The 20695-nt window shown below is 45.0% G+C and overlaps 1 protein-coding gene and 1 non-coding gene across 2 annotated transcripts in view; both read left to right on the forward strand.

The window, feature by feature from the left end:
• CCDC3 (coiled-coil domain containing 3) overlaps positions 1 to 20061 on the forward strand; it is a 44129-nt gene extending 24068 nt beyond the window's left edge. The window contains exon 3 of the mRNA XM_062020309.1: positions 17534 to 20061. Within this exon, the coding sequence (XP_061876293.1) occupies positions 17534 to 17809 (276 nt within the window). The 3' untranslated portion in view covers positions 17810 to 20061. The remainder of the gene's footprint in view (positions 1 to 17533) is intronic.
• TRNAF-GAA (transfer RNA phenylalanine (anticodon GAA)) lies at positions 3751 to 3823 on the forward strand. The gene has a single exon. It is a non-coding gene; the product is annotated as a tRNA-Phe (tRNA).
• Positions 20062 to 20695: the final 634 nt, after the last annotated feature.

Here is a 20695-nt window from a genome sequence, read left to right on the forward strand (position 1 = left end):
AACCATATTGCCCTTGAAGACGTGGAAAATCTGTAACAGTGAATTGCTTGTGATTTGTCAGAGCTGAGTAGAGCTGTGCCCTTTTCTTCTGAACTCCCACAGGCCTTACAGATACTGTGTGAGAATGATTTGTGAGCTGTAATGCACGCAGTGGCTCAATGCGTAACACATGCGCAAGATGAAGAGCAGAGCGTGCCCATCTGCAGTTGCTGCAGACATGCTTCATCATGGCCATTGCCTTTGGTTCTTAATCAGGACTTTTAAAGTCCAAGCAACCCACATCTGCATCCACTGTGTCACTGTGCCATGATTCAAAACTCAGCTCAGATTAGATATAACTGCATATAACCCCACTGTTCAATTTAACATCGAGGGGAGTTGATATTACAAGATACTTACCTGCCTTTTCAGGTAAGGTAGAATTTATTACAGGATCCCACCCTTTTTCTTTTCCCTTCTATGTGGTTTTGTGCAGGCCTCATGAACTATGAGCCACAGGTAATAAATGAGTTTAAAAGCTGAAGACACTTTCAGACTTTTCTGAATAAAATTGCCTTTTTTAGTGGATATTGGTCTTCTTTGATAAGTGTTAGAGGCAGAACATTGCTTTGTGAGCTCTTTGTTTCACTGCTGACTGGAGTAGACTTGGGTTTGGCATTGGCTAAACAAAGAGGCAAAAGGCCTCAGTAGTTTTCTTGTTTCTTGTTTATTGCTGTGTGTGCATCCATTCTGACTGTCCAAAAAGGCCTTTGAACAATTAAGCCATGAAATGCCTGGTGTTTTAATACATCTGAACATCTGTGGCTTTTACTGAACTAAGTCCATCTCTGGCCTCATGTGGTACCCATAAAATCGTGTTCTGGTTGTATTAGAGGGTCTCACTTTTCAACTGGACTACCAAAACATTTATTTAGCTGGCTTTATGATGTGGACAGTCATTAGGAGAGCTGGGAGGCAACAAGGAGATCCTTGTATCTACTGACTTTCTTACTGCTAGATATCCACCTTTCTTCACATATAACTGAAACCAATATCCCTTTCTCTTTGCCTGTATTTCATGTGTGGTATTTTGGGGAGAGCTCATTACAGCCAAGCTCAAGTGCAGCCAGTGTTTAGTTACAAGTGTGAACATATCATGAACGTCTGTCTTGCATTAGGCTCTTTCCAGAAGGCATTAAAACACAGCCAAGGTGGCTTCACGGGCTTTGGTTTCTTCCAGTGCTTGTTGGTTCAACTGTTCTTAAAAATGTGGGAGTTTGAGAGAGCATGGATGTCAGCACCAGTAAGGATTTGCAGTGTGTCAAGTAGAGGGAAACAGGCAGGTTATTTTAGAGCCAAGCCAGCCTTCCTCTTTGCTCAAGTGAAATTCATGGAGAGAAATGCAGTGAGCTCCAGTAGTAGATGGCTCTTTGGGGAGCTGCCAGCTGCTGTTTCTGAGTTACAATTGGATTTCACAGTCCCAGAGCCACATTGCACATTCATCACCATCTCCTGTCTGCAGGTGAGCGGTGCAGGGCCCCCACAAGCCCAGTGCTGAGACCTCCAGAGACTGGAGATGGCCCATCAGGAAGGATGGGAGGCAAATACATTGCAGGCTCTGCACTGATTGTGAGGGCTGCTGTTTGAAGGTTTCCCAAGCCATGGAGCTCAGGGAAAACACCTGTGGGAATGGCAGCTATCTTAGATTTGCTAACAAGATGTGTCAAATCAGTACAGTCTCCTTTATGACAGGGAATGAGTCTGGTGAGTAGGATACACATTGTTTTGCTTGGTAAATATTGGTTCAATTCACAGAGAGATTTTGGTGCACACCAAGTGTATTCCTAATGGGAACGTAAAAGAGCCACAGCTGGTCATTCATCCACCTTCTGATCTCCTTTCCTTCTATTTTCTCACCTCAGACACATCTAGAGCTTCAGTGTGCAGATATGTTCCTCTTGCACCAACTGACTTACTAATGTGGACCCAGCCAACAGCCCCAGCCTTTTTGCAGTGTCTCACCTGACACCTCGATTTTCTGGCACATGCAGTTACTCGTTTCTGCTGCCTCTTTGCTCTTTTTGTTTTGAGCCACTCCACTACTCAGGCATAGGTCAGGCCATTACTGTTGCACTAGCTTGGCAAATGCAACAAAAGGGATGGAGGAGCACATTAACCATGGCTCAGTGAGGGATTTCTTATTGCTGGAAGACATGGCCATAACACCTTCCAGCTGACCAGCATCAAACTGAATAGTCTCCGATCACATCAAGGCATTTGTTCTTAAGTTTCCAAAAAGCCTGATGCCTCAAGTAAAACTCTGCTTCATTTTGTCAACTACAGAGGTTGCCTTACTCTCATTTTGCATCCAAAGCATTTAAGAGACACAGGTTCATCGACATCTTCACCAGTTTTTAGTAGGAAGGGATTGAGTTTCTGCTTTCTGACAGCTCTGCTTAGATTGACATAAATTCCTGCCTTTTCCTTTTGTGCAGGGATGGGTCTCCCCATTTCCATTGAAAACCTCCATGGTGTGGAGTCTGCTTTTATTTTGGCACATTCCAGGAATTACTTTGTAAAAGTGACTGGGGAGGAGAGTTGGAATTATCTTCAGATTTTACAAGTTGGCAAAAAAAATCTGGCTGCAAGCTAATGCTTGACACATAAATCTCAGCCAGGAAATAATGTAGTTTCTCTCTTTACACCAAAAACAGTAAACAGCTCCTCCTCCTCCCAACCACTTGCCAGTTTCTTAATGGTAAAAGGTTATTTTAAGAAGGAATTCAATAAAGAAATGTTACTAAGTGTCAAGATCTCTAGGATGGGGAGAACACGGAACGAAAAATGTTTGAAATGATGCATTTTTATAGGGATTTTTTTTTCTTCTGCTTTTTCACTTGAAATGCCAGACAAATAACTTGAGAGAGATGTGTAGATCACCAGTTTCATTGCCTTCCAGTAACACTGGCTGCCTCTAGAAGTGTAGGTGCCGTATGTCAGTACAGTGATGTACTTATTAACAGGATTAAACAGACCAAGGCAGAACTGAGAGATCAGTCTGGATGGAAATCAGATTGAATAAATTGGTCATCCAGTCTTTCCAACTGAGTTTGTGTTTTGTTTTACAAGTATTAACCCTAAATTCCATCTGGTTGATGGAGAGAAGCCTCAAATACCTGCAGGAAAAGGTCTTTACCAATCTTTCCAGAGGGATTGCCACGTTCTTGCTCATTAGCTCAAACTCCCATTAATTCCTGTCCTAGATGATGAGTGAGAAGAAATGTTACCATCCCTTCCTGTAAAACCCCCTTATGATGGCATTTCCACTGGTTTATTGGCCCTTAGGTTCAGAAGAATAAGAGGTGTGACCATGGGCATATTGTTGCCCTACTTAAACCCATTTTGTCTCTTTTGTTGAATAGTCTCTAAAGAACAGTTGGGTTTATAATCCCTGCCCCAGTGAAGGCAGTTGCTGAAAGTTATCCCTTTGGCCATGCTTAAAACCTTTGATGTTGGACCTGTAACACTTACCTGTCTGCATCCTCTACTGTGTATGTCTGGGGCTGAGCAGAGGTATGAATGTGACCATACCCACCCCGATGCCCATTGCCAAGTCAGTGATCATGGACCAAGCAGAGAGCACAGTTGTCCCACCTTGGTGGTGGATAATGACTTGACTGAGACCAGGAGCTGGTCGTGGAGCAGCCTGCAAACCCCACAGGAAAAGTATAAAGACTCCAATGAAGAGTGTCAGGGTTTCCTCAGCATGGAGCTGAAATAGCTCAGTTGGGAGAGCGTTAGACTGAAGATCTAAAGGTCCCTGGTTCAATCCCGGGTTTCGGCAACAGAATTTTAGGTGGATGAAGAACTGAATGACTGAGCCTAGAGACCGTTTTGGTAGGAAAAGACCTTGAAGATCATTAAGTCAAACCACTAACCTTACACTGCTAAGCCTGTCACTAAATGAAACCATATCCTTCAGCACCTCACTGACATCTCTTTTAAGTATCTGTAGGGACTGAGGCTGCACCAAGTGGTGATCAACAGCATAGAGTTGGAGGCCTGTGGCCAGTGGAATTCCACAGGAATTGGTTCTAGGGCCAGCCCTGTTCAACATCTTCAGTAACAACCTGGATGAGGGGACAGAGTGTACCCTCAGCAAGTTGGCTGATGACACCAAACTGGGAGGACTGGCTGATTCCCCAGAGGCTGTGCTGCCATTCAGCGGGATCTTGACCAGCTTGAGAGTTGGGCAGAGAGGAACCTCATGAGGTTCAACAAGGACAAGTGCAGAGTCCTGAACCTGGGAAGGAACAACCCCATGCACCAGTACAGGCTGGGGGTCAAACTGCTGGAGAGCAGCTCTGCAGAGAGACCTGGGAGTGCTGGTTGATAATAAACTGAACATGAGCCAGCAATGTGCCCTTGTGGCCAAGAAGGCCAATGACATCCTGGGATGCATCAAGAAGAGTGTGGCCAGCAGGTCAAGGGAGGTTCTTCTCCCCATCTACTCTGCCCTGATGAGGCCTCATCTAGAGTCCTGTGTCCAGTTCTGGGCTCCTCAGCTCAAGAGGGACAAGGAAATTCTGAAAAGTGGAGGGCTATCGAGATGATGAGGGTACTGGACCATATATCATGAGGAAAGTCTGTAGGACCTAGGGCTGCACACCTCTTATTCTTCTCTCTGGAGAAGAGAAGGCTAAAGAGTACCTCATCAACACTTCCAAGTACCTAAAGGGTAGATGTAATGAGGATGGGGTGATGCTTTTTTCTGTAGTGTCCAGTGACAGGACCAGGGGTAATGGGATAAGCTGGAACACAAAAAGTTGCACTGAAACACAAGGAAGAATGTTTTTTTTTGCTGAGAGGGTGAGTTAGCACAGGCTGCCTAGGGAGGGTGTGAAGGCTCCTTCTAGGGAGGTTTCCAAAACCCACCTGGACACATTCCCATGTGACCTGAGGGGAATCTGCTTTAGCAGGGGGTTGCACTGGATGATCTCTAGAGGTCCCTTCCAACCCCCACCATTCTGTGATTCTGTGTTTAGCCAATTAGGAAATGGCCCAGATCTTAGCTGGCAAGACACCCTTCAGCTCCCAAAAGTAAATGGATTTGTGGGTGGTGAAATGCAGTGCACGATTTCTCATTTCTTTCCAATCTACCAGGCACTTCTACAATACCACACCACTTTTATTAAGCTGAGCAGATCTGTCCTTGTCCTTCAGGCAAAGCTGATTTACAAATAAGCATTAAAAACACAGTGAAAATAATAATTATTAAATGCCACAGAAATCCTTCTTTTCCCAGTGTTATAAACTTCAGAGACTGGAGCTTTGAGTACGTCAGTTGACTCTTCTGCCTTTGGTGTCTGAGAGAATAAGGGTTCAGGATGGCAACACATTTAACCACATTACCCTTATCTTCAAAGAAAACCTAAACTCTTAAGTTTTAACTCTTAAATCATTTAGACACTCAGGGAGATTTCCAAAAGTATCCAATGATTTTGAGTGGGATTTGCTTTGCAAATTCCTCCTGTCAGCGTGAATGTGACACAGCACACACCCTAATCCCAGGGACATTGCTCAAGTATCTGAGTGCTCATATAGTCAGGAGTTTCCCATTCTTGGATAATGTGGATTTAGGTGCCTTGATCTGTGTCACAGAGAGATGTAACTTTTCTATTACAAACTTTTATTGATTAAACTCGTAATTGTTGAAAGTTCAACCAGTGATGTGCTCCAGTGCTGGGCATTTTTTCCAGGCTCTTTATTAGAAAATAGGTTTCCAGGTAGGAGGAGATAAAGCTGCAGTAAGAGGCAATGCCCAGCAGCACCATTCATGGAAAAATGTGCTTTCTGGGCTCATTCTTGGAATTTGCACAAAGCACTGAGACCATTCTGTGTGTAAGTGCAGTATTTGACCATGGGTCCTGGCTCCCTTGTTGCTCCTGTCTATCCAGACTTTGAGTATAGACCTTTCTGGTTTGGACTGTAACAGCCCAGAAAACTCCATAAATCACAGGTGTCCTGTAATCCCCATTTTTTGGAGATGGGTAACTGAATTGCAGAGAAACAACTCTTCACTGGAACTGCTTTTCCCCTGACTGATTATTGCCCTCTCTGTAGTGGGGGGAGACATTCAGTTCCTTCCCTGTGGTGAGCACATTCATTTTATCTGCCCTCTTTGATTAGGTGTGAGGCACGTGTGTTGCTTAAGGAGAACGAGCTGTTCAGATAAGGCAGCTGAAAATAATTGCAGCTTGCTCTTCCAAAATTACCATTGCCAAAAGACAAGGAAAGTGTCCTAGTTAAGGGACTAGATCAGATCCCAGGTCCTGGCTTCCTCACAGTGGGTTTTTTGTCCTTGTTTTTTCTTTTTCACTACTATGATGTTAGGCAATTCTTGTGAGGTTGTGTGGATAGTGCCTGGCTTGGATACTGTGACTGCAGGAGGGGTGGCATGGAATTCACATCATCTGCTCTTCAGGGCTATACAAATGCTGGCTCTTTCTATTGCTAAAGTGATGCAAACCAAAACTAGTGAAAATACAGACAGCTTCTGCACCAGGGAAATGTGAGAAAAGCAAAAGGAATATCCACAGAAGAATTTTGGACTGATAGAGAAAATGGATGTCATAATAAGATTAAAAACCCTCTCATATGCACATGCATGCACAAATAGTAAAGGTTTTACAGAGAACACATTCACCACCTGTCCCTACGTATTTGGTCAGGAACAAGAGCAGATTTTACAGACAAGTGCACATGACAGCAGGATTTTACAAGACCTTTCAGACCACAGGGCAGTTATTCATGAAAGAGCCAATACCCAAAGTAGTGTGTGATGGAAGCACAGCTCAAAGGTATTGCCATGTGCTCACTTTACAGTGGTGTGGCACTTGTTATGGAATTATCTCACTCCAACACAATGATTAACTTAGCATTAAACAGCCAAGAGCCACCATAGTAACATTAACTAGCAGTGGAGCACGTGCTCTATCATTTAGATACTTGCAAGGAGTTGTTCACCACAGGGCACCTGTCAGCCCTGCAGGCAGTTTGTCTGGTGTAACTGTGGCTGCAATCTTCCTAAAACCAGGCTGGAAAGAGGGCTCCAGGCTTGTGTGTATGGGGAGATCTGATTCCTGTCTACCTTGAGTCCTTATTTTGGATGAGCCATTCTATGATTGTAACCTGTCCTGTGTGAAAGTCTTTTCCCTGTGTCAGGCATCAAGTCGTACAGCGAGTGGTGGGAGTTCAGATGCTTCTGTGTCCGTATGAAGTGCAGCAAAGCAGCAGGGAGAAACTTGGGCCATTGAGCATGATGTTTGATTCAAATATGACCCTGTGTTTCCCTCACCTGAAATTTCTACTGATAATTTAAGTACTGGCACAGCTACAGGACCTTATTTGATTGATTCTACTAGATTGAAACAGCAGATTTTGATTCCTATGGCAACTAGCCCTGAATGCTTAGGGCCATTTGAGCACAGGCAAGCAGGAGGGTGGTCCCCTGAATACCATGTCTCTGCACGCTGAAGATTGGTTATTTGCCAACCCCTGCCATGCTCAGATTAGCCTGTTGCCCATTTATTGCATCCATGGTGGTCCAGAGCCCTTTCAGAATTTACAGCCCACGCAGCAGCCAGAGCTGTGAACAGGCTGCTCTGAGCTGCCCAGTGGGACAGGAATATCTACGAGTAGCAGCGAGCTCCCATAAGCCAGATGTTAGTGCTTGGAGCTTGCTATTCAGAGCTGCTGATTAGTCTCAGGCACTTTGCCTCCTTGGCTCCTTTCTCTGCATGGGGACATTAGCCAGAGAGAGCCTGAAGATTGCAGATGTTTGTTTTTCCATCTCTTTGTCTTTGCTTCTTCAACCTCATCGAAGCTTTTCCACTTCACTGCAGTGGCAACCTGTGGCACTTCCACACTTGAAACCTCCCGAGGCTGCTTGTGTGGGGCACAGCAAACAGCTTCTTGCTGAGGTCTCCTCTGTGCTCCGGGCTTGTGGAGCAGCTCAGGAGCAGGTACAGGTGCCCTTTAGCAAGCCCTTGTGCTTCATGCAGTCTGATTGCTGTGCTGCTGCTGTCATTTCCCTCAAGGCTTCATAGATCTGTTGTTGTTTATGGGAAAGGCTTCATTAGAGCCCCTTGTCCTGCTCCTGCGGTGGCAGGGACATCTCTGGCTGTGTGTGTAAGCACTGTGTTGAGTTGTTTCCATACAACTCAGCTCTGGTTTAGTGCCTGCTGCTTTGCTCTAAATTAGTTTCTCTGACTCATCCTCCAGAGGAATTTCTGTCTCTCCGTTGGCTGTAGAAAGAGCCCAGAAAACTGGTGTTTCCTCCCCAGGATCTAGGTTAGATGCATTAAGCTGAGTGGTTGCAAAGGCTACCCGAAGGGACCCATCAGGCATAGACAAAGACAGGTCTGAGTATGTTCCTTTCACTTCTCTGGCTCTTCTGCACCCAAGTGAACTTAACAAAAGCAGTAAACCATCTCCAGCAGTACCCAGGGATGCTCAGAAGGGATGCAGATACCCTCCCTTCCCAGTAGCACCAGGGGACAGCCCGTTGCCCCGGGGCACCTGCATTTGCCCTTTGAAATCCAGCAGCTGTGTACAGCAGGAGCAGTGCAGCTCAGAGCTTCCAGCTGAGCCTCCAGCCAAGGAAATCCTATCTGTTTGTAAAGGGAGCTAAACTCCAGCAGCTTATGTGAAGTATGAAGCCAAGGCAGCCAGAGTGGAGGGATTTATAGGGCCACACGACTTTTATAGATCTTGTCCTAACTGTAAACATTTGCCTTTCTCAGCACGGGTTCTCCTGTATATAAACCTTCTCCTAGGTATGATATATGTACTGGGGAGGAGACATGGACTACACTCACAGTAAATGTCTCTGTCTCTTTGCTTTCTTGAGAGGCAGCATTTCATGTGTTACAGTCACACTGTGGTCATTTGGCAGTACACATCCACAGCCTGCTGGGATTTGCTCTGCTTCTCTCCTTCCCCATTTTGATTTAGAAGTGACAGAGAAGTGAAGGGTTTTCTTTTTTCATACTATGTATAAAATATATTTTATGATATTTTAACTGGTTCCAGCCCTTCCCTTTTCTTCTCAGCAATGGGGGATGTAGGCACTGAGCGTTCACACTCTGAACCTGCTGGAGGTCTGGCATTGCCTTACCCACAGGAGATTTTGAATTCATTAAGCCCTTAATCAGCCTTGTTTCACCGTTTCCAATGTGCCCCCCATCCTCCCACAGCCCCCATCTCCCACCTGTTATTTTGTACTCCTAACAACTATGTTTAATCTATGCCTCAGTTTGCAGGCATCCATCCAGCACCTGCCACACTGGAGCTCCAACGACCTCTGTTAGAAACCCCAGGGAACTCCTACAAGTTGTAATACTGAAGTAAATCATATTTAAACACTCCAAACCAGCTATAACTTGGTTTAGGCTAATATTGTTCTCATGGAAATTAATATTTACATAATTATGTTTCCTCACCATCTGATGCCAATTCTCAGCTTCAGCTGCATCTGGGGATGGTGTATTTGAAGATATGGTAATTCCCTCACTGCTGCTATGCTGTAGGATGTATCTTGTCTATTTAACAGGACCATTAAATTGAATATCTAGGAGCTGTTGTAAAGTCAGGTAGAGGTCAGCTCGTTCAAAAATCAACCCTAATGTTTGAATAAACAGGAGCAAAGCATGAGATGCTGTGCTGCTCTGCTCAGCAGTTTCTCATTGCCCTGCATTCCCATCAGTGAAAGACACAATACACTCTGTTTCTGGGTCTTGCTGGTTTTATCCCTTCCTTGGTATATAATTAATTCACTGTGTGTATGTTTGGGGGGGAATGGTGACCTAATCCTATTGAAACAGGAGCCAAGTGAAACAAGTTTAGATGAAGATGTGGTCACACAGCAGCTTTCAGCTGGAGAACAATATGCTTGAGGTAAGGTATGTTGGCAAAGTAGTTTTAGGCATATCAGGCTTAATTAGTTTTATTGTAGTAATAATAATAGTAATAGGTGGGAAAAAGCTGAGCTGGAAATGAAAGTGGATAGCAAGTTTTGGAAAGTTTGGTAGCTGTGGAAATGGAAAGTTTCTGTACACATTATAGAAATAAAAGCCTCTTATAGAGGTTTTTGAAGCCCAGCTGAAACTGCAGCCCTGGCTCTGAGACAGAAACGAACAAACAACAAAAAAGAACAAGAAAAAGCAGTAACTCAGTAACTCTGTACCTCAGTCATCTCAGCATTCAGGCAGAGCAAAATGCACAAGTCTATAAAACAGCTTGTCTTACAAAGTAGACTTAAAACTGTGTTCACAGCACCAAAATTGCTTCCAGCAACAGAGAAAAGATTTTGCTATTCCTTAATCAAAACATTCTCCTTTTAGCTCGGCATGATTGAGCTGGGTGCTGCACTTTAACATTTAGTGCCATTTACCTGTAAGCAGGCAGCTTAATCCATGCCTGTGCTATGTGCTCTCCAGGAGCAGGAAAGAGGAGTACCAGGGACATCTACCATCCATACATGGCACCTAGAGGGAACCAGAGCAGATGCTGCATTGCTTTGGATTCTATTTGCAATTTATGTCTTGCAAATAGCCACGCTGCAAAGCCTATGAGCTACCTGTCCTTGCAGTGGGCTCTGTACATCCCCTATATCATGGATGCAGAGCCAAGGGCAAGCTGCTGTTTCTGCTTTTGCACACTATGGAGACATGTGCTGCCCCATGGCTGGTTATTTCACTGTCAACCCCGAGTATTTTTGATGGAGGGAGTCAGAGGGGATGACATGGGTCTCGGGACAGAGACTGGGAGGATGACACAGCCTGTCCCTGGGAGCTGAACCCCTGGGATGGCTGTAAGACCCTCCACTTCCCTCCAGCCCTGACCCATCTCAGAGGGTACACAATGTCCAGTCTTGAGCTGGGAGCGATGCTGAAGGGTGGGAACTCTTGGAAATGCAAAGAGCACAAGGTGTGGGGCTGGTGGGGCTGAGCACCAAGCCTAGGGCTGGGCAGACACAGCCAGGCAAGGGGAGGACGGCTACTCCTGCTAAACCACTTAGACGTGAGACTTCGCTGCCTCTCCCCTCCCAGATCCACCACCACATTCCTGTGGCATCTGGGGCAAATTGCTTGAAGGAACATTTTCAAAGGAAAGGAGGAGAGAGGGGAGCTCCTCCAGCATGGAGTGGTGGGGGAAAGCAGCCATCTGGCTCTTGCTGTGCATCCCTCACTGCCCGCGTGGTCAGCGAGGAGAGGAAAGGGACTTGGAGATATCCCAGGCTGAGGTCCTACCCTCATGATTTATTTTTCTCTTCCTGGAGACCTTCTGTCTCCCACTGCCTAGGCAGGAATTTAGGGATTTACTGTCAGGACTGACTTATCTGCTCACTTGGCACAAGAGAGGTGCCTGTGGTAGGCAGCCTGGCTCATACCCTACACCTTTTTTTCTCCCCTTTTTTGGCTTCTTGATTAGTGAGGCTTCTATTCTTGCTACACCATTGCCTTTTTTTTCCTTTCTAAGTATAGAGAATAAGATGTTGGTCTCTTCCTGAGTACTGGCAGTGATCAATCCAAGTGCCATGAAGACACATTTCCACCTCCATTTCCCATCCTTGCAGAGAGGACTGGGTGTGCTTGTCACTTGGTAACTCTGCATCCTTCCCCTCAGCAGTCTCTCAGGCTTCAGGGCTCAAAGTGTTGGGGAAAGCAATGCCCCAGGACATGCTCTAGGCACTGTTTTGGGGACCAACCCACTTTCCAGGTGCTTCCAGGGCTGAGAGTCTTTTCATCAACCTTCAAGTGCCTCCTAATGCCCATGTGTTCTCACAAGGACACGTTCAGAGTCCTGCATCTGGGAAGGAACAACCCCATGCACCAGTACAGGTTGGGAATTGACCTGCTGGAGAGCAGCTCTGCAGAGAGAGACCTGGGAGTCTTGGTTGATAATAAACTAACCATGAGCCAGCAATGTGCCCTCATGGCCAAGAAGGCCAATGGCATCCTGGGATGCATCAAGAAGAGTGTGGGCAGCAAGTTGAGGGAGGTTTTAGGTGAACCTGCTTCTGCAGGGGGGTTGGACTAGATGATCTCTAAGGGTCCCTTCCAACCCCTACCATTCTATGATTCTATGATTCTTCTCCCCCTCTACTCTGCCCTGCTGAGGCCTCATCTGGAGTCCTGTGTCCAGTTCTGGGCTCCTCAGCTCAAGAGGGACAAGGAACTTCTGGAAAGAGTCTGGCACAGGGCCACCAAGATGATCAGGGAACTGGAACATCTTCCTTATGAGGAAAGTCTGCGGGAACTGGGGCTGTTTAGTCTGGAGAAGAGGAGACTGAGGGGAGATCTTATTAACATTTACAAATATCTAAGGGGTGAGTGTCAGGAGGTTGGGACATCCCTCTTTTCTATAGTATTTAGCAGCAGGACAAGGGGTGATGGGATGAAGCTGGAACACAAAAAGTTCCATTTAAATATAAGAAAAAAGTATTTTACTGCTCAGGTTAGAGAGCCCTGGCACAGGCTGCCCAGGGAGGGTTGGAGGCTCTTTCCTTGGAGGTCTTCAAGACCCGCCTGGACATGTTCCTGTGTGACCTGATCTAGGTGAACCTGCTTCTGCAGGGAGATTGGACTAGATGATCTCTACAGGTCCCTTCCAACCCCTACCATTCTGTGATTCTATGATTCTTTGAAAACCACCTCCAGTCTGGGAGCAGGGATGCAAGGGCTGTAAGTTTGAAGGCAAAGGTAGGGTTTTGAAATGGATACCTGCAGTACCCAGTGGAGATGAGAGCCAGCATCACTGCAGACACCTTGCCAGAGAGGAAGGTTGGTTTTTTCAAAGTACTTAATCACAGGGAGGTATCTTCTTTCAAAAACAATCTATTGTTCAGCTTGAGTTCATTGTTTTTAAGAAGGTGAGAGGATAACAAATAGGTTGAAAGTGGTTTTCCTGGTGAAAAACATCCATCTCTGTGAGTAAACCATCCGCTGTGCTGAGTCAGTGTCTTGGTGGAGCTGCTGGCACTCGGCCTTATGTCACAGCTTGTAAACACTGCTCACATTTTCCAGGTACATAGGCCCTTCTCAGCTGCTCAGAGGGATGTCAAGGCCAAATATCACCCAAGAGACCTGCCAAGACACCATCCAAGAGCTGCCCCTGGCAGACTCTCCCACAGTTTTTAGGATGATTTTCCACCGAGCAGTGGTGTGATGCAGGTTGGAGCCAACCAGACAGTTTTTAAAGGTTCCTGATTGCCTATGGACATGAATTTGTGTCTGTTCCCAGTGAAAGGTTCTCACACTCCAAGGAAAATATCTGTATCCTGCCTTTGCAGCCTGTCCTAGGTAGTCAGTGATGCCAGCTGCCATTTGGTGGGACTTGATGGGAGTCTGAAATGTGGCCACGCTACGACAGGGCTTAAAGGGGACCTCCATGGCCAGGAAGGGTGAAGATCATCTGTGTAAGCTGTATCATGTCCTTATCAGCTTCCCCAAGGGCACAGAGCCTTTCCTTTTGCTCAGAGCACAGAAAAGGTTGGGAAATAAATCCTGGTGGAGTTAAAGAAAAAAAGAGACCACTTTGAGAGAAAGCTCCTGATTCACTGTTGTGCTGAGATGTACACACTACATGCTACAGGAGGCTTTGGTTTGAGATGTTTTACATAACTTGAACAGTGGTAAAGCACAGAGAGCAGCAAGTCAATGTGCAGCAAATGCAGACAGTTTTTAGCTTCTCTGTGGAGCAGGCTTATGGCAGGGAAGGGCAAGAAGAGAGTGGTGTGGGGATGTGGTGAGCTCACTGGGTGCAGCGTGGAGGAGGCACAGGCTGCTCAGGGAGGGTGTGGACTCTCCTCTGGAGCTTTTCAAACCTGTCTGGATGTGTGCCTGTGTGACCTGATGGAGATGCATCTGCTCTAGCAGGGAGTTGGACTGAATGATCCCTAGATGGTCCTTCCAGCCCCCACCATTCTGTGAATATCAGTATGATTTGTTACAGTGCTGGTTTGTTTGGCAGATGTATAGATTTTGTAGATAAACTAGATGCAGTGAAACATAAAACTGGGTATATTTATGGAAGGATTTTTCAGACAAATAATCAAATATATTTAATTTGTAGTTCCTGGGACAAATCCCAAGGAGCTGTATGGTTCTTATCACGCTGCCTTTCTTGTTACATCTCCTGGTACTGCTCTGGACCTGAGTTTAGCCACTGCTGAGGATGCCCCGCTACAAAACTGTGGAACATGCAGAGACCTCCAGGACAAACAACTCAACTTGTTGGATGGAGATTTCACTGTCCTTTAAACATTGCATAAAAAACCATCACTGCCTTCTCTAGTGTACCTGACATAGCAAGCTGTGATGGGGAATGGGAGCTCAGGCCATGTTCACAAACAAAATACAGTCCTCTGTAGCTTTTAGCAATGCCTTTAGACCAAGGTGTGACCTTGATGGTCATCATTGCAAACTGTGCACATTTATGAGTGCATGAAACCAAAGCAGGGCGTGAAATTCTTGTCTGCAGATGTGCTCCATAGGAATGGAGGGATAACTCCTCTGTCTGTGGACAAGAAATATTCAAGTAGCAACAGAGACTGAGGGCTGCTTAACTTCTCACCTATTTGTTAGCAGCTGAGTTAGTTATGCAGGCTGTGCTGAGCTTGTAGCTGTCACAGTTACATGGTTCTCAGCATCAGTGTGGAAATAACTTGGTTTCACCCATGCGAACCACAGCTCTAGCAATAACAGCAAGGGTAGGACAACAGGCTTAAACATCATCCCCACTGCAGAGCCCTGACAAAAGTGCTGTTTGTAACCAGCCAGTGAGAATGTGAGGACTCCACTTTGTTACTTCTCCCCATTTTGAAGAAGCAAAGGGTTTATGTTTTGGCTGGTGGTTTTGTGATTGCAGGCAGGCATCCAACTATCAAGCTGGGCTCTTCCTATCACCTGCTCTGCTGGTAAACAAGGCTGTGCATGTCCCACAGCACCTCAGTTTTTCATAACCATATTGTTCTGGATGTCTCCTGGTAATTTAAGCACTATATCATGAGTTTCAAACGAGAGAGCGAGGACCTGGAAGACAAATATTGTAAGCAAATGAGCTGGGTAGCTTTTTGATGGTGTTTTAGAAGTTTCTGAGTGGCTCCATAGAACTGGAATAGCTCTGCTAACAAAGGATTGACCTCAAAAGGTTTGTGAGTGCCTCTGGGATGTGGCTAAGGCCATCCTTGATGTCTGCCATCAGACATTACCATTCCCCCACCAGCCATCCCAGACAGGACTGTGAGGTCAAGTTCTTACAGCCTCACACTTCAGCTGCATGAATTGTTTGTTCCTCTGCATTGGACTCTGTCATATGCCATGCCTACCACTGCAGCAATGGAAAATGCAGGAAATCCCTCATGAAGAAGAGTTTCCACCTCCTGCCTTCCCAACAAACATCTTTCCCTAACTCAGTGCTCTTCTCTTCAGGGATTTAAATTCAAGGAGTGTTCTGCTTCAAGTTTTGTAAGGGTTTGGCAAATGCAGAAGCCAAGATGCACTGTCTGTTTTCAAACAGCACTTGGAATGAGCTGTGATCAAAACCAAATTCCCTCCTCTTCAATGCAATTTCTGGCCCTCTGTCTGTGAGCTCCCAGTCACCTAGTATGCATTTATAAGAGAGCCCTAGTGAGAGGATGGTTGAGGCAAGCATTTGCCTTTTAGCAGAGCCCTGCAGTGCTTTTGCACAAGAGTTTGTGGGGACTGTAAGCAGTTGCTGTGTTTGTGTTGACTGGCCCATACTTTTCAGCTGCTGGGGGTTTCCAAAGCAAATGAAATGTTATTCATCCAAGTGGGCTCCCTCCCTTACTTTCAACTGTTGAAAATACTACAAAGTAAGATGGAAAGAAACATGTAATCCTTCACCATCACAGCAAGGATTTACTTGTTTATTTAGATTCCCTTTCTGTTCCAAATGTTCTGCCAGAGAAAGCCCATCCAGGCTCCAGGAATGCTTAACACACACACTAAAAAAATAATCTAGATCTATGTAGGAGATAAATCCAGCAGAAGACACTGCTTCTCCTCACAGTGCACAAGTCAGCTGAGAGTCACACTGGCACAGTAAAATATCTCAGGGTTGTTTTCATAGGGAAAAAAGGAAGGAAACACATCACCATGGGCAGAAATAGATTTCCGTGGTGGCTACTCTAGATCAGATACTTTATGATGGAGCTGTCTTTGAGCCACAGGCACCATCTGCTTTTGTGTTTGGAAAATGTTTCCCAGGTAGAAAACATGAAACTTGGTCCTTGTGTAGTCAGTGAAATAAGAGAGTTGTGTTTAGAGAGTGATTCTCCCCATTGTCCTAGGAGGTGGAGACATGACAGGGAAACCCCAAGTCAGGAGCCCAGACCTGAGTCTCACTTTTAGCTACTTAAGAGAAGGTAAGTGATTCTCCTCCCAAGTGACATTGTGTGTCAGGAACACAACTTCTTTTCATTGAAACTAGGCAGCAGCCTTGGTAGCTGGTGTTTCTCACCCCATTCCTATTACTGCACCTACTATCAGGAAGCAAGATGGAAACAAGACACCATAAACATGGCAATCACATATAGCTGAGATGAGATAGACCTCTGGATCACCCTAGGATGAGGCAGTAGAGGGAGAACAATTATCCAACAGATGTTTTGCATTTGCAACCAACGCAGGGGATTTGAAGATGCTCTGTGAGCTGCTCTGCTAGTGATGCCTTGGATGCAGCACCTGTGGAAGCTGGTTCCTTGCTTTGTCCTTTTTTATTTGCCTGAGAGCCACAGGCATGAGGGACATCAAACACTTGGTGTCCCTGCTGGGGTCAACATTGCAAGAAGTTGGTAGTGGGTAGAATAGGAGAGGTAGTTTTCAGGCAATGGTATTCCCCCACTCCTGCCCTCAAATCACTTCTGTTTAAGTTATGTGATCTCAAATGCTTCTGGAAACTGCTGAGATTTTACCCTACAGGGTTTCACCTGAAAGAAGACCATAGAATGAGACATTTAAGAAAACTCATTTCTTGAAAAGACAAACCCAACCAATCTGTGTTTTGCAGGTGCTGTCCTTATTTCACATGTTGACATAAAAAGCAAAGGGCAAGCTCACATCAATATCTGGGGGTTCTGATGGGCTGCTAAGCTGAATCAAACCTAGAGCTTTCCAAAAGTGAACACCTCTCAGCCTGAACCCCAGTTTCATGGCAGAAATAAGGCAGCCTTCCTCCACAAATTCAATGTAGCCTCAATGGGCTGGACAGGTCTGTCAAAACAGTTCATAAAAGTAATTGTGAAGCAGTAGTATCATTAAGATCTACAGTTTTCTGCCTTACCTGAGTACAGAAGTAAAGGAGAGGGTTTTACTAAAGAAGGTATAAAAAATGAATGGAACTTCCAAAACACCCCCCAAAGCGTTTTACTTTTGAAGAGCTGTGCTGTGTTTCAAGGAACACCTCAATTAACCCTTGTTTTAACAAGGTTTTGTGTAAAGCTCAGCTGCTGCTATTTTTGTCCCCCCAGCTCATGTGCTCCTCGGTCCAGAAAGCCCTGTTTGAGGAAGAGGACAGAGTGAAGAAGCTGCAGCAGAAAGTGGCGACGCTGGAGAAGCGCAACAGGCAGCTGAGAGAGCGGGTGAAGAAAGTCAAGAGGTCTCTCCGGCAGGCCAGGAAAAACACCAGGCACATGGAGCAGATGAACCGAAAGCTCAATGAGAAACTTTCCTCTGCAGGTGCTCAAATCCCTTACATTAACTCTTTGAAGCAGGAGAACTCCCATGCTACCTACCTTAAAGTATAATGCAAGGGCAAGTGCTCAGGCCAAGGATGATGGTGAATTTTGCCTGCATGAGATGAGGATCTGGCCCCCACGCCTTGCCTACGCTGTGCTTCAAACCTTGCATGGAAAATGAGTCTGAATTGGCTTTAGACACACTGCTAGATGAACCAGGAATGCAAAATGGATTTGGCTGTGTGTTGAGAGCACGGCCCAAAGCCCAAAGCCATGTCCTCGCTGTCCTCAGTGGACGCAGGGCCAGACAGCAACATGTGCTTCTCTGCATTCACTCCCCTCCACCTCCATCACCAGTTTTAGGATGTCTTTGATGAAAGTGCCAGTTCAGCCCCTTGAATCATTGCACTTGGGACATGAGTTCTTCTTGTCAGCTTATCTCCACCACATGGGCTGGGCAAGCAAGGATGGGGGGATGTATGGAGATGGATGCCCTGGGAAGGATGCAGGCATGTGCTCTGTGCTCCACCATCACCCCCAAGATCTCAACCTCCTTCAAGCTTAACTAAAGTCTGCATCCAGTGTCTGAGCAAAGGCTATGTCTGGGACAAGGTCAGTTTGGGCCTCTCTTCAAAATGAAACATAGATGTGCTCAAGTTGTCTAAAGATTGTTTCTAAATATCCCTAAGTATTCTAAATAAGGTATCTAATATTTTTTATGTTACCAGGAAGTGCCTTAAAGGTCTCAGTAACTCTCTCCCGTGCCTTTATCATTGCCCAGCCAACAGAGTTGGAAACCACATCATGTTGGGACAGTCTCTAGGACCTGATTGAGCTCCTGCAGTCAGGAATGGACTTAGCCTGACTGTTAGTGGGTATTGGATCAGGCCCAGCAGACAATTTCAGATCCTGTTTTCAAGCAGGTTTAATTTACAGTGTAGACAAGGCTTCAAGTTTTGTAATCACTGTTTGAGGTATAATGGAGGTTGCTGGGCAGCCTCACTTAGCTACACTTAGATACTGTAGAGACCACGTCAATATCAACAGGACATTAAAAATAAGGTAGTTTATATATGTATATATTTTTAAATCTTATAGAAAATATTTTTATTACACAGTTGACATAGTCTAATTTCTTAAAATATGAAGTAAATCCCGTTTCTTGGTGACCTTGTTAAAAAAGAGAAGTTAATGGTGTCCTTTATTTGACATTTACACATTGGCTTCTGCTGAAGAAGCAGAGGTAAAGGCATCAGTATCTGTGGCTGATGATGTTTTCAACTGTGTTAATGTCCCAGAGCATGTCTTGAGTCTTGATACTCAACCAACCCTCCTTTATAAAGGGCACTGTAGGGAGAGAAAGGTAGAAGAAGAGCTTTCGTTTTTCTTCCCTTCTCAAAACAGTTTTTCTCACTCCAAGCATGAGACCCAACCACAATTATCTACTTTACACTTTTTGACAGTCTGTCAGGGTTAAACCTGATTAGTACAAAGTGGGCCGTTCCAGATACTGTTTTATACAGAGGTGGAGTCCTCAGAAATAACTGTGCAAACAGCTTTTCTGCTCTTAGCTCTCTACACTTCTCCAGATCACTGCATGGTCTCCATGCTGGGTCTCAGCTCTCCAAATCAGAATGTATCCAGGCTGCAGCCCAGCTGGACCACACTTTAACTATCCCTGCACTAGGAAAAGCCCATATCAGCTTTCAACCATGAGCTTCAGTCCAAGTTGAACTCAGAAGTTAAGCCTTGTGTTGGCTTCTAAGATGCTGTTGAGTTTACTTTCCAGTTTTGCTCCCTTAGGAAATAGACCTTTCTCTTTTTTTCCCCTTTTATAACATTTCCCCTCAAATAATATTGGCACTTCTTAAGATTCTGACTCCTCCACAAGCTCCACCACTTCCAAAGGCTCTGCCTACTGAATCAGCACAATTTGAGTTGTTTTGTGCTGCAGTCAGCAATGCTCTTTCCTGAGGATAACTACAGACCTAAGGCTTCCCTAGAAGCCATCAAGAGATTTTAATTCCAAAAATTCAAATCCATAGGAGAGGAACTCATTCTTTTTGGTTTGTTTCTGGTTTCTAAACCACTGTTTAAATAAATGAACTTGTTTTTTTCCTGGTATAGGTATTAAAAGCTTATGTTCTCATTTTTTTGTTCATAAAAATATTCCCTGTGGTATTGATACACCTTCAATAAATGTTTGTATAAAGCTGAGAAAGTAGAGTTCATGTAGCTACACCTTTGCTGTTCTTCCAAATGTTCAAATACAGTGTTGAAAATCTTTTTCTTTTGGCTGATAGTTTTGTTTCTGGATTTAAAAAAATGGAATTTTCTTCCTATTTCTCCCCTTTCTCTAGGTTAAAGAGAAAAAAAAGTAAACTATTTTGTTTTCTTTGTCAGTTTTGTGAGAGTTTTGTTACTTTGGAAAGAAAACAGAAACAAAACCCCCAAATGCAAACCCCAAAGGCAATGGAAATGTCTCCACTGGGTACAAAACCAAAAAACCTCTGCTTGCTTGTGGTTTTTGTCCTTTCATTCTTTCATGGTTTTGGATCATTTGCAGAGAGAAGAGCCACCAGTCGGATCAGGTCACAAGTTAACCCTTTCAACAAGTAACAAAGGATGCCAAGGCCAAAGTGTTATTAAACTGTCACCATATCCAGTGCCTGTATCCAGGGAGTGCCCAAGGAGGCTGTACGGGCAGGAGACATGAGTGTGAAGAGGAATTTGGGTTACATCCATTCATGCTGGTATAAATCTTTTAGGGCCTGACATAGATGCTGATTTTTAGACCCACTCTGTAGCTGTTTCAGGGATCAGCTAACCTGGAAACCCACAAAAAGGACAAGATTTCATGCTGTTTTCCAAATTACTGTGAAATACATGATTCATTATATTCCTCTTGAAGAGATATAAGGCAGAGAGTCCTGGGAGCAGAAGTGCAGAGGAGGT

The sequence above is a fragment of the Colius striatus genome, chromosome 1, assembly GCF_028858725.1.
Source record: "Colius striatus isolate bColStr4 chromosome 1, bColStr4.1.hap1, whole genome shotgun sequence".
Taxonomy (NCBI): Eukaryota; Metazoa; Chordata; class Aves; order Coliiformes; family Coliidae; genus Colius; species Colius striatus.